The sequence below is a fragment of the Apteryx rowi genome, unplaced genomic scaffold, assembly GCF_003343035.1.
Source record: "Apteryx rowi isolate R43461 unplaced genomic scaffold, aptRow1 scaffold_114, whole genome shotgun sequence".
NCBI lineage: Eukaryota > Metazoa > Chordata > Aves > Apterygiformes > Apterygidae > Apteryx > Apteryx rowi.
In genome coordinates, this window is record NW_020447353.1 from 2,064,455 (window position 1) to 2,079,761 (window position 15,307).

The window sequence follows — 15,307 nt, forward strand, 5'->3', positions numbered from 1 at the left end:
CCTGCTGCGCAAACTGCTGCGTCTGTTCGCTGCCTCTGTTAGCTGCGCTCACTGGTTTTGTGAAAAGATACCACCTAAGGTGGCACACGATCTGGGGAGAGTCAAGTTGATAACCATCCCTAGGTGAGTCTTTCCTGACTTATTTCTGCATATCTTAGATAAAATTTTCAGTCGGGAAATGTATAAACTACAGATGAGAGTTCCTTGGTGCACACCCACTTTTATCCCAGCTGAGGGAAAAAGCAGGAGAGATTCTGTTCAGCTGGCTTTTATGAAGTCAGCTGGATGTGTCTGAATTCATGCTGCGTTCGTTGTGAAAGGCTCAAGAAAAAGTCTTCCTGATGTAGTGAGACTGGCTGAGGCCAACACAGGATTCGCTGACATTTTCATAAGTTTTCATGGACGAAAATTTGAAAGACTTGATAAAGCCATCAAATTTGACATGCTAAGTATGAATAATAGTGCCAAAAAGATACTGGTGGGCAAGGGGCAATTTTCACTGCTCATATCTCTTGTAGTAACTTAGGCTACATCAGAGCAAGCGCAGGTGCTCATCTGCTACAAAAACCAGGATGTGATAGATTGGGAGAACTTCTAATTGGACMACAGGATTTTCTAGCATCTCTCAACCGCAAGTTAAAAGAAGGTTTCCTATACATACGTACTGGACATACGCCTACTTTTACAAACAACAGATCTTCTGAAGACAACACTGAAAAGCTGCATCTCAAACAYATAGGTTTAGGTCACTGAGGCTGGTGTGTTGTCAACTTGGGAAGCTCACAAGGATTTGGATGAAAATACTGATAATATCCTTGTATGAGAAAGAAGGCTGAGAATCCCACAGTTCTGTCATTCACTATATACCCACAGTACATATAATCACTAAAAATTGAAACTTAGGAAAATAGCATAATGGGATTGAGAAACTCTAGTAATATACTTATTTCCTTTGCTATTATGTAGAAGAGATGGTAATAAACAGCAAAAGTCTGATCCTACTCCCATTGAAGAATGAAAGAACGAACTTTGTGAAGAGGATCAAGCTTTAAAAAACAAAACAAAACAAAAAAACTTGTTTTATACAAGTGCCATTATCCCCAGCTATAATTTATAGCTAAATAATTATAAATCATGTAACCTAAATCTAGCCCTTGCATCATTTCAATTAGCATGACATACATTTATGCATCTTCTGAAAAAGTGTTTTCTAAATTTTAGTTTCTGAATACTTATAAAGTTGCATGTGTTTGGCATTACCATTAGCTTTTGTTACCAAGAACTTTATATCACTTTATATCACCTTCCTGACGCTTTTCATTAATTTTCAAATCTGATCCTGTATCAGTGATATATGCACAAAGGAGAGTAAACAATGGACCCACTCATGAACTCCTGCTGGATTTACTTCTCCTTCTCTCAGAACACTCTCAGAACTGGGTCTTGAACTCTCCCTGAATATTGTCCTGCTCTCTAAAAGTATGTGAAGCATCAGGCACTATCCTGTCACTACATATTTTAACATAAAAAATAAAAATCCAAACACTACATTACATTTCAAGGGACTGTAAAAAATAAATAAATTAATTAATAGATAAAAATAAGAGATGTGTTTCTGTTTGGAAGAAAGCACTAAGCATTCAAAGCCATGGAAACCCGAACACTGCAAGAAAGTCCCAGGATACTTATAAGAACAAGATGCACAGGGACACTTGTAGGACTTCTATTCCTGCCTGTAACAGTGATTTTATGGCTGGCTACAACAGCATCACATTAAAAAGAGGAAAAAAAACCCAACAACCTATTGCAACACATGAAATATGAAAACAGAAACCAAATTCTGTACCCAATATACTGCTGTTTTCTCTTGGACTAGGATATATAAACATGTAACAGAACTATTAATTAATTTAAAGGAGAGAGAGAACTTACCCACTGTCAGTGAATAAAAATTCTAGATGGGTCATATAAACTTCCCAAAGTGGAACATTATATCGTTGAGCCAGAGAAACAGCAATCTTGTAGACATTTTCTTCAAGAGTTCTTTCAAAGAAAAGCCATGAATTAAAATGAGAAAAAGTTACAGTAAGCCCCTTAGACACAACATGAAAATAAATATTTACATTAGAAAAGTCATGATTTCTTATGAATCTTTCTCCCCCATAAGTCAAGAAGTTAGATTTAATTCTCTAGTTTTATTCATAGTTAAATAAAAATACATTAAAGAATATCTTCTTGCATTAGTTTATACTTAGTATTACATTTGAAAAAAACCACACAAATCAAAATACAACAGAGATTTCCAAAGACAAGCATCTGATCCACACACAACCTATTCTCAATGAGAGTCAGGACCTGCTTACAGTTACATCCTAATAGATCTGTCAAGAACTCTTTTTATTGCTTTTTTCTTTAATTTATTTCATGTGAACAGTGCTGACCACATTGCATTAAGTTTCTTGGTTAAAAGTCGTGTGGGACTAAGAAAAAAGCCATACTTATCATAAACCATTACAAAAAACAATTTTAGCTGTCAGTAAACTAGTTTACAAAATATTAACACCACTATTCTATAAACTCAAGTTAAAAAGAGTTTTATCATATTATATTTAACATCTTCCTTAGATTCTTCACATTCTTTCTGCAACATTATGGAAAAGATGACTTTGCAGAGCAACAATAGCTTGTAGTACTACATTATCTATACCATCATCATAGACCATGTATGGCAACAAAAGAAGGAAGAAAAAGGTACTGTGCCAGCACATTTTTATATACTTCTTGTACGTTCTTGTGCCCGGAATGGTGCAAAAAAAAAAAAAAAAGAGGAACAATTTTTGTGGATGGTTCTTGCCCCTTGTTCTCCCCCCCCCCCAAAAAAAAAAAGAAAAAAAAGAGAGTATCTGAAAACATGCTTGTGCAATAGCACTCAGTGGGGTTTTTGATGGCTATCTCCAAGCTCACAGAAATCTGGTAACTTGGGCTCATCGTTGTTCTATACTGTTCGCTTAAACCTGTGTTATATTACACGTGTGCACTCACAAATGTCTTCTATAAAATTTCCTGTTGACATCAACCAGGTACAAAGCATTAGAACCAACACCAGATGCAATCATGATAAAGAGAAACGAGATCCACTTTTCTAGTCACCCATCTTCAAAAGATGATTAAAAAAAGAAAAGAAAAATCCAACTGGGAAAAAAGAAATAATGATTTATGAGAAGAAACTGAAAGGCACTTGGCTTATTTAGAGTAGGAAAATATAATGGAAGGTTACTGCTGTTCGTCCAGTTCTGCAGCAGCAGAACACCAGGGAGAAGAGTCTACCTCTACATTGCCAATAGAACAGAGCTGTATACCAAAAGCACACACACACTGGTTCAGAAGCTAATGTCAATATTAASGGCTGAAACACACTGGGAGTGGTTTTATAAAGAAGCTTCTGATCTATTTTCTGGAAAGGGATCTATCTCATATCCACCAAGATCATTCCGAGAACCTAATAAGCCCAAGGTAAATTATGACAATTCAGATCACTTCATAACTGCAATTTTTTTCTAAATCAGTTCACTCATGTTAACACAGGCATAAAAATTTAAAACAAGTATTTATGATAAGACTTAAGACTAGGACAAAACAGGTATTAATTAACTACAGCCAACTTCTGATTTCAAGTCAAAATAATTTCTAACCATCAAAGTGGTAGTTTCAGAACAACATTTTAACAGAAGCAGCAAAGGACTGGAGACCCAGAAGTAGGTAAAAAGAAAAAAAAAAGGCTTTCAAGTTATAAAAAGTAAAAATTCATTTAAAAAGCCTATATGCCATGGTTGACCTGAAGTGACATAGGACCTGAGTTGATTACACAGGAATTCCCATTCAGTCTTACTCTATTTTCCTTTATGTCCTTCCCAGATATGTTCCATCTTTATTTTGCCCAAATAAGTCATAAACTGCTTGAAAACTAACCTTGACTAAGTCTGCGAGGCACCTAGATCTTTAAATGTTTGATAAATAATGCATAATAAGCTCTCATGAGACTACAACAAAATATGGAAGATAAAGCTGACATTATTTTGTTAAGTAGTTTAGCAAATTGCTTATTAAATTCTGGTAAAAAGCTTCTTTGTAAATAAGATACCATCTCCAGGTGTTATTGTTCCTGCAAAAAGCACTTAGTAAAAGATCCAAAACATAAGGCACTTAATAATAATTCAAAAATAAGCAAGAAAAAATATGCTACATAATCATATTAAATTTGCATATTGTTTTCATTAGAAAATGCAGATTAGGAGTCAACTGAGAAGATTAAAGCAAGAAAGTTGTGAGCTGAACAAGTAATTAATTGAATCTTTGCAGCTGCCTTATATGGAACTACTACTCTCAAATACGTGCTGTGAAACTTAGTTTTTGCTCTTTCATACTGTGTTTCAATCTCTGTAGGAAATTTTCTCTTTGCATTTATTTTGTTTATAAGAAAAAAACAATATCTACAGCAAGTAAACAGGCTGCATCCAAAATAAATATTTGCAATAGCAGGAGGATTTTTGCATTGAACATACTGCAGACAGTCATCAACATGTGTCATTCAGCTAGTGACATATGACTGATACGCTATGTGCTCAATGAATAAAAAGATAAAACAGAACTCCACTGGAAAAATTAAAAGATGCCTGTAAGCTATTTTAATGAACGTGGTACCAAAACCTATGATCAACTATATAGGCAGGACTTTCATTGCTTTTATAAATACAAAGCAACAACGTTCAAAACATGAGGTTACAATACTATTTCTTATTCAGCATTCTGTATCAATGTTCTTTTCTAAACATTGTCTATTGAAATTGTAGCCATAAGCAACTACATGGATGAAAACTTGTAAATATTTACCTATTCTCTTCAAAAACTTCATGCATAAGACAGTCAAAAAATTAATTTTAAAATACAATATAATAAGCCTTGCATTCATTGCACAGGCTCTTCCTTTACCCAGTCTTTTAGCAGCTAATCAACTGTGATCATCTTCAAATTACAGAGTTAAAATATGTTCATAACATATGCTCAGTTTTTAGCATCTGTATTCAGATATTAACAAAAGGCATTTTAAAAATGAAAAGACATTACTGGCCTACAGAATTCCTGTTTTCTACTCTCGATAACCTAAAAATGAGAAAAAAAGCATTCTAAAGTTTAGAACAACACGGGGAAGCTTCAATGAATGCTTCAGTGATTCTGGATAATTACAGCCAAAAAAAATTGTAATCTAGAGCAGCTTTAACTAAATTACTAAAAGTAAGTACAGTTAATTTATCATTTAAATTCAGTACTGAAGGGTTGGGTTTTTTTGCTATAGTTAATACATAAGCTTTGATGCTTGGGCCTATCTTAATAGATTGCAAGGGGAGAATTACCCAAGGAGAGGAAGAGATCAGATCTCTACCTATGCTCTCATTTCATTCATCTCTGACAAACTTTAATATTAGCAATTAATGAACAGGAAGTAAGTCTTCCATTACATTTTACCAATCCATTTGTTTGAGCAACATTTCACTTGCCTGGAGTAGTTGAATAAAGACATCCCCATTCATAACAACATCCCACCATAAATAGTCAAAACAGCTGGTAACTTACCAACCCTTCTAAAGCTCAGCACTACTGAAAATTTACTTTCCTGCTTTAAGGCTTAAAGTAGCTTCATTTAAAAGTATAAAGTATAACCGGAATAGACATTACTTACTCTGCCAATCCTAGTATAGTTTCTCTCTTGTACTGGCCATCTGCTGTAAACCTCTGCACGTCCACCCCTTTGCCAAGCCCTTGAAGGACCTGAGCTTGAGTAAAATCCAGCAGCCGCTCATTGTAGTAATGCAACTGATTTATCAGAGTTGCTATTTCTTCAGGCCAATCTGCATAGCCATACTGAGTAACATGCTTTGTGACCATCTTAATCAGCTCTTTTGGATCGGCCTGTGAAATTAATTGAAAACACATTAAAAACAAATGTTAATTTCTGTAACAAATTTACCACTCTAATTCATCTGATGCCCAGAATTGAAATATTTCTTTATTTTTTGATAAATTGCAAGTACAATGGAATCCAAAATTTTATGTAAGGGGTAGTCTCTACAACTCTCTACAAATTTGTCCCTTTGGAATGTTTCAGTCATTCTATATGCTGCAAAACTCACGCAAATTTACTTCACTAATAATAACTTCACTGTGATTGAACTTGGTTTAAAAAAACTTAATTTTATTAACATTGAACAAGGTAGCCAATTTTTAAGACACTTCGATAGCAAAAAAGCTTTGCAAATCTCTCATTTATAAACACTAATAATCTGTCAATTATAAACACTACAAATAAGTTTATTTGAAAACAAAAAGAACCCCAGAAAATCTACCTCAAGAGCAAGAATGGAACCAATATTACAAACGGTTAAATAATTTTCTTCAATTACTGATTTTCTGATATGGTTTTATTTTATAGAATAAATAAAAGGAATAGCTTAGTGTTTTAAGCACTCAAGCACTGACTACTTGTAAACAGCAGGAAGTGTTGCAACATTTGAAAATTAAACACAAAGGGCTATGAATTAATGGTCTATGCCTGTTCATTTTGTACATTGACAACTGAGACTCCCAAATAATCTAATATTGACCATCTATGGATTAGAACAACTTCTGTTCACAGAATAAGTGTTATTTGTGACGGAAGTTTTCTACTATATAAATCATACATTAAATGAATACTTAATCAACCACTAACTTCTGCAGTCAAAAACCCACATACCAAAGCAACACTTCAGAATAGGAAATGAATACAGTGCAAGCATTTTGAATGGAAAAGGAACCCRTATGCAGTAGCGAGTTTGCAATTATCTCAGAATCGGGACAATAAGTATGTCGAGACATCTGCGCTTGGTGGTGGTGGTGAAGTCCTTGTGATTTATAATGAATGACTCAACACTCGATACCTTGATTTCTCTCCTCCATGAAAAATGAGGCCACCAGCAGTGTAATGCCCCCAAGGTAACACTGTGACTTCTGCGCGGCACCCACTGAGGAAGGACTGCCACCTACAGCATTGCCAGTACATTTTGCTGAACCTCACTGCTTTACAGTAAATAATCACCAGGGATGCCAACAGTGGCCGGAGTATTTCTAAAAGAAACAATTCATATAACTGCTATGTAACTGCTGTAATCTCAGAAATTTTGTGGATTGTACTGGACAAGTACACTTAATTTTTTTAACAGAACGATTCTGTTGAATTGTAAGCTGAACTTACAATACGAACATTAATTACAGTGCATGGCAGGGTACAACACAGACCAAATGTTTGAACCTTGAGGCATGCCTGAACTTYTCTATGACTTGCTGCTCATTCTGATTTTTTTTTTTCCTCAAGTCCTGGATGGTAGGCTACTCACCAAGTCATATTATATGCTACAGGACATCCTTTTTCCTCTCCACATGATGCTTTTCTGAAGCCCTCTAAACATTGCGAACTCATTGATTATATAAACATCAGCAGTTCAAGGTTACTTAGGAGATTGGTAACAGAATAATAAGAACTTATGGAAAACAGACAGGCAATCAGAATGGTGTCTCTACAATACAATTATACTGTCTGAACACCAATCCACTGCTTACTTATATGCACTCGTATCTAATTTGAGGTGATTGGCTGAAAAACAGAAGAGCATGGAGGAAGGGAAAGACAGGGCAAGATGAGGAAGACTGTTCAACGTAATTGCCTACCTAAATCCTCTATACAGCCCATAGAGAAATGTAGGTGCCTCTGACAACCTGATGGAGGTAAGTTTGGTCTCTTTATGTAGGTTTTCCCTCTCTCCGCTAAGAAAAGAAGAATTCAACATCAGAAGTCTAATTGTTCCAGTGATAATATATGGAAGCAAAAGGACCTGTTAGGTATTGGCATTAAAGCAAAATTCAGTTTACCTAGAGCTACTCTTGGGATGCATGCCCAGCTGTGTGGTTAAAGTGCACTGATGCTTATGGGGACAACTATTCCTTCTCATTGTTTTTGATGTAGTCATTCTTGACCACTTCTAGTTTTCCAGGGTTTCCCATAAAGCTTGAGTTTGAATTTAGACCTGACTGCCATTCATCAAGGATTAATAAAGACAAGGTAGAACTTGTGACTTAGGGAGTTCCTGAGCCACAGATTATGGGAATGAAACTATGACTGCATCCTGTCTCTGATGCACTTTGAGGGTCTCATTTGTCTTTTATGAGATAGTTCAGAAAAAACTATACGCTGCCTCAATTTTTTGTTCCAAAACTTCATCCACTATGTTACATAATTGTACATCATGCTGAAAGAACAAAACAAAAAACCCCAAATGCAACACATATTGCTCCAAATCCATCTTCAAAATAATTTGGTCATTTCCAGTGACTCCCAGAGAAAGAGCTCCATTCTGACATTCAAAAATGTCAGCTTAAGTAGTTAAAATACAGTCAAGTGATMCTAAACATAAAAAACCCAGCTTAAAATAGAAGCATACAGCAACTAGAACCATGTGCATTTTAATTCTCTAAAATACACAGAGTTAATATCTTTCCTTCTCTGTGGAAAGTGCTTGGGTTTCAAGACAGTAAGTTATACATAAGAAAGCCATTTCACCGTCTTGTTCAACTTACTGCATTGTTTATAAAGTAAAGGAGGACAATCTTGAAAATAATTTCAGACAAGGATGCCAGAACTCTTCCTTGAGAAATGCCTTCTGAAGATGAGAAGATAACTTATTTTAAGCCTTTCCTGATTAGCAAAAAATGTTTTGCAGTGAGGCAGAACTAGTAACTTCAATATTTACAACAGTAACTTCAAATATATTACTAAGACAGCTATATTTCAACTGTTTTATTTTTTTGACAACCCTTTTCTTCAATGTATCAGACAATCATCCACTTCTAATTTGAAATTCTTTTTCATCTTCTGCATCAGTACTTCCAACCATAATAGTCCACCAAGTTGTCACCCTGTTATTTGACATCTATCACTGATGCCAACATTCATTCCCCATTGATTACATTTCCCCCAAAGCATCTTTGTGTTTATGCTTCAAAGAAAGACCTTAAGACTATCTAATCAGCTTAATCATATTCCCTCTAACGCTTTTGCTAAATAATGCCTACAAAGATGCAAGGACAAGTCTGCAGTTCTGTCAAAACCACTCTGTATCAAACTGGTCAGTATTGTTTCATTGTTTTTCTTACCTGAGCCTATTTTACCTCCTGTTTCATAATAAGGATGTAATAAAATAAAAAAATAAAAATAAAGAACCACAAGACACCCCAAAACATATAGAAAACCTTGGGACAAGTACCAACTTTGTGATATAGTAGCATCACAACAAATAATAATAATGATAAAATGTTATGGGGAGATGAAGAGAAGAGAGTAGAAGATAATCTGTTTTACGTGTTCTTGCAGAACAATGAAGCTTAAAGGATCAGTGTGATGTATATATGAGGAATGAGGAACAAAAAAAACTATGTTGATGTCTGTCATCAAGATAACTGCTTCTCAGTACTAGGTTCTCTTCTATTTTCTGAAGTTCTGAAATATGTTAAAAAAGAGATGGTTCAGAAAAGTACCATAAGAATGATTAAAAGGACTTAAGAAGCATACCCTATAATGAATGACACCTTCAGATTCTGATCTATTGAGCTTATTAATGATGGAATTAAAGAGTAATTTGATTATATCCTGTTAAGATGTATAAGGCAAAAAAGCGCACACCATCACTCCTTAATGTAGTAGATAAAAATATGATTATCTGAGAGCTGGTAAATTAAGCTATATACATTCAGACTAAAGACAGAATAAAAGTTTTAAACAAGATTTCTTTATTACAATCGTTTTCCAATGCTTGTGTTGGATCCTGCATCACCAGAAATCTTTAAATAAGCATTGTCCTCTTTTCTTCCCCACAAGATCTCATGCTCTGAGCTATCACAGTATCTGAAGTCAAAAATTAGTTTAGGGAAATCCTACAGCCTACTTCAAGCAAGAACCTATACTACTTAACTGTTGTGAGACTTTCTAAGTTTTGAATCTGCCCCAAGTTGCAGTTGTTTGCAAAAAGCAACTACAGGAATCATGCACTGTTTTTCTTCTTTTACACTCGCCATCTGTTTACAGTATTAAAATGTTTTCTTAAATAACAATGATGTTGCCTATGTACTGTTTATTAGGTATTCAACACAAACTCAACAGAAAATAGAAAATGCTAAAAAGTGTTCAGTACCCAGCTGTGTAGAACTTGCATTTCATAATTTTAAGTATTACTCATTCTTTTACATCTTCACTTTTTGAAAATACACCTTTGAAAGAAACAAAAATAATTCTACATCAATTAGATATCTAGCTCAATTAAAAGTGATGTCTAGTTCTAACAAACATGAAAATAACAACAAAAATCATTATAGCTGTATTGCCAGTATTTAGAAACTGTTTTTAACTGAAAAGACCATAACAACTGGCTATTAATAACAGCTAGCCATAAAGAAAATTAGCAAAACTGATAAAGGTTGATGTTTACTGCAACATTCACATGGGTTACAAGTTCTCTGAATTTCTTAAAATTGTAACACACACATCTAAAAAAACCCACAAACAAACAAACAAAAATGCTAGAACTTGGTTGTGTAAAGACAAATGGACTGTGACAGGTAAGACAGAAAAAGTCATATCCAATTTGTTTTCTTTCAAATGATATCTGTGAAAAACCCTTGACTGCACTGTTATCTGTGCTGGACTTTCAGACTCTCTCGGATACTGGAAGCAGTGCCAACATGTCCCAGTCCCGGGTTTGTCGGGTAAATGTCCTCTCATACTTCTGGACGGCTGTTTGAAGAATCATCAGGGAGAGAAAGCAGTATTCACACCAAGGCTTGCCTATTTTAAATAAGAACACAGCAGCAAACACAGGCTAAGATAAGTCTGTAGTGAAGCCACTACAGCTTACGCAAATGTGCTATGCTCTTAACTTGTGACTGCTAATAGCATTGCCAAGGCAACAGGGAGCCGGCTCATGAACTCTCTGCCTATGTATTTTACTCATCTGTTGGACGTGTGCTAAGTTTTCTGCTGTAATGTTGTCTTGGCAATAGTGAAGCAATCTAGTATAGACATTGCTTGGAAATAAAAAGAAGAAAGAAAAAAAGAAAAAAGTAGTCACTTCCATAAAGCTAATTTTAGTTCCACGGCATTAGATAGGACTTAGCACCCAACACAACAAGTTACTGTCGACATTACATCACCTACTTATGACTGATCATCATAGATACTGCAGTTACCAATAAGAATCAGCTGGGATCTAGGTCCACCCGACTAGATGTTGTGAAACRGTATTTTCTTCTGAACATACAGATGCATCTGTAAAGCCCTTCAGAATCTGTACATTACTGTGATATGATAAAAGCAACAGTGGTTTCAAAAACAGAAAAATGTCTTGAATTTGGAATTTGCTCTGCCTGATCCCTAAAATAATCTTCAGTTTTTAATTTCTTTGGCAAAGTTGCTACTTTTTCATCTTTCACATCTCTTTACAAATACTTAATTCAGCCACACACTTAAGAAAAAACAAACACAAAAAAACCCCAAAATATGAGAATACGTATTTAGTTTCTCTCCTAGTCCTCTCCCACTCAGGAAGTGACAACAATTTTACAGCTAATAAGAGATAAACAATAAAAAAGATAGTTCTCATGCCATTGATAGCACTAGGTCAATGTAAGGCCGTTTAGCTTGTTTACTTAAAGACCAAGAATCTCTCAAATTGTTCCAGAAAGGCATATTATTCTTTTGTTTTTGTTTTCAAGTGTGAGTGAACTTCAGATTCTCATGACAGGCAAAGATTAGGAACACCAATAAGAAAAACTGCTTGGATCACCTAGACTAATCTGCTCATTATCACCAGAAATATATAACAGATGTGGTGGACCTTTCTGGATTAAAGTTGTAAAACATTCCCATCACCTTCTAAATTTAAGACTTTCAGTAAAGATCAAGAGCTGCAACTACAGTGAGCCACAGGAATCCAAATGGGAAGACAGAGGATGCTTTAGTTATGTCAAGATCCAGGTAATGACAGATTTGTTTAAAAATATTTTATAAGTAATCCTAAAATCATGCTACAAACGAAGACACATACACCAAGCAAAACCCTAATAATTAGCAGAACTAGGAAATGGCAGCACATGAGCAAAGCAAGAGACACCAGGGTGTGAAATTCCTGCTACGCACAGATGCACCTTGATCTCCATCCTGCCTCTAGTTGCCAACCTGCAGTGCTTCAAAGGAAAGCAAACTACTCCTCTGGAAAATGCTTATATTTCTGGAAGAAGAGGCGAGTTCTCCCTAACCCTTGCAGCAACTAGCAGAATTCCTGTACCAAGAGATTCAACGTACTATAAATCTGATGCAGACAAATAATAATAATAATAATAAAAGTAAAAGCTGTATTTTTTTTCTCCTCAAGTACTGATGCAGGAAAGTGTTTACAAAAAAGAGAGAGCTTATATTTTCCTGTTTTTTTTTCCAAGAGGTAAAAATCCATCTCTCCATAGGATAGTGTCTAATTAAATCCATGATACTTGTCTTCAAACAAGTCTGCCATACTGTGAATACATTACCCTAGACACAGCATCACAGTAACTGGGTAACCTACCTTTTAGACTACAGTGCTCTCATGTCTGATCTGCTCAAAACAAAAGATAAAATGTACAACTGAGAAGGAAGGTAGGGACATTTCAAAAATAAAAGCTTTATTGTTACATCATTGAAGTGCAAGCATAAACCAAGTTTTTGTTCTCCCCCTGCTGCAGCTACATAATGATGGGTGACAACAGAACACTATTTCAGGATCAGCTTTCACAGCCATTTTTCAAACGTATACAGAAAACAAATTTCTTCACCCACCACACCAAGTCAACATATACGGATAACTACTAGAATACCTCATACAAGTCAAAAGATGTTTCAGGACAGAGTTGCACAATCTAACAAAAACGAAGTAGAAATGAGCTAAGCATTTAATAATCCTCAATTATCAAAAACAGATCACAGCAGAATCACAGAATGGTTGAGGTAAGACAGGACCTTTAGAGATCATCTGGTCCAACCTGCCTGCTCCATCAGGGTCCCCCAGAACAGGTTGCCAGGACCGTGTTCACTTGGGTTTTGAATAGCTCCAAGGTCAGAGACTCCACAGTCTCTAGGCAACTTGTGCCAATGTTCAACCACGCTCACAGTGAATAAGTGTTTTCTTGTGTTCAGACGGAGATTCCTGGGTTTCTGTTTGTGCTCGTTGCCTCTTATCTTGTCACTGGGCACCACTGAGAAGAGTCTGGCCCTTCAGATACTTATACACATTGATCCCCTCTTCCCCAAGTCTTGTATATACTTGTATAATCAGAATAGTAAAAAAATTTTCTACTTCAGATTTATAATTTTCTATGATCCATCATCTGTTTTTGTCACATATTCTAATGTCTCAGGTATATTTAAGTATAATGATTTTAAAACCCATTCATACTCTTAAAAATGCTTGTCGCCACAGTACTGTACACAAGTGATGCCAACAAGCTGTTCCATACTGTATTCAAAAATGTAGATATGAATATTGTAGATCTGGAAGTGGATTTATAGACTCCACTTCCACAACTTCTCTTCTTCCCTTTGCCACAGATTTCATCCAGATTTCTCCTTTTCCCCAGGAAATGGATGCTCTATAGCTTCATTCCAGATGAATGAATAAAGCAAATGCTTCTGGATCACAGTTTAAAAGCTGCTCACACTCCAAGTGACCAAGCTTAAAATGCTTCTGAACATCTTGTCCGCAACTTAAATGATGCCATATAAAACAGATTATACAGGCAGGAGTGACTGTGAGGACTCCACGGTCCTCGTCTTCTTAGGGTTTTAAGACTAGTACTAACTTGAAAGAGTTATTTGAATTTCCAGGGGAAATTAATAAAAAGCAAATAGGTGCATTTATACTGAAATTAACACAAACGAATTCATGATGAAGAATAGCTAAAAACAAAATAGCTGGTAAATTATGGGAGGAAGATGAAAAGACAGGTAAACAGTTCACAGAAAAGCACTTGCAATTTCACTGATATTGGAACTAATTATTTTTATTCCAGAAATTCTGCTTCTTCCCACTACCAGGGAATAAGAACCTACAATAACAATTCAAATCTCAAACATAAGATAAATGACATTTCATTTCATGCAAACATGCTTTGTTTATTTACAAAGAGAAATAAATTGAGAATGCAGAATTTAAAATGGCTGGAAAATTATATTTCAAAACTGGAGTCTAAAAAGAACAAATTTCACTTATTTTTTAATGCAAGGAATTTTTTGTGTTTTGAATAAGAAATGCTAAAGCATAAACATTTGAAGACTGAAACACTTGGAGTATAAAGGCAGCATACTACACTGTTGCATGAAGATCATCATGTGGGGGAAACTAACTGGATCTTACAAGGACAAAATTTGTCCAAGCAGCTGGTATGAGTAGGGACAGGATGTAAGTGGAATCCTAGAAATCTTTTTCTGTAAACAAAGCCTCAAAACTCAGACTGAGCGGAGAGGACTGATGGTTAAACTCTTAGTTTTGAACTATGAATCAGATGTTACTAGCACAAAACCTTAAAATAATGTCACCTGCTGTTTTCATTTATTCAGAAATTATGCTAAATGATAGTACTAGAATTCGAAGCAGTGCACAACACCTATTATAGAAAACCATGTTCTACAGGATTTTCTAACTCCATTTGCAGAAGTACCAAAAATCTCATGCTAGAATTATTAGAATACTCAAAAATGGAAACAAAAATGCAGTTAACAAATTTAATTTCATTAATACATTCTGTTTTAAAGTCAAACAGCTACAACAAAATGAAGTCACATATTGAATATCAAGTACCTGCAGTATTTGTAAACTCCTGAATGCTAATACCAATACATCATTCTAACAATTCCCTTGAATTTGAAGGTATTTGAAGGTATTTTACGGCAAATTCCAAGCAGAGTTAAAGAAGAAACTTGGCTACAGAAGTAACATATGACCTTTTAGGAAATAGGAGCAGAAGAAATAACAACAGAGTGATTTTAAGAGCAAACGATGTGTACGTTAAATCAACATAGTTTCCAATACAGAAACCTGTATTGCTGCAGAGACAAAAATAAATAAATAAATAAATAAATAAAATCCAAGGTTGTTACTAGCAATAAAATATAAAAAATAATTTTAAAAAAGTTGTC

General features: G+C 35.1%; 1 protein-coding gene across 1 annotated transcript in view; it reads right to left on the bottom strand.

Annotated features, from left to right (window-relative positions):
- NBAS (neuroblastoma amplified sequence) overlaps window positions 1-15,307 on the bottom strand; it is a gene marked incomplete at its 5' end in the record, with an annotated part of 193,399 nt that overhangs the window by 74,635 nt on the left and 103,457 nt on the right. Inside the window, 2 exons of the mRNA XM_026079059.1 lie at window positions 1,933-2,043; window positions 5,738-5,967. Coding sequence (XP_025934844.1) covers window positions 1,933-2,043; window positions 5,738-5,967 — 341 coding nt within the window. The remainder of the gene's footprint in view (window positions 1-1,932; window positions 2,044-5,737; window positions 5,968-15,307) is intronic.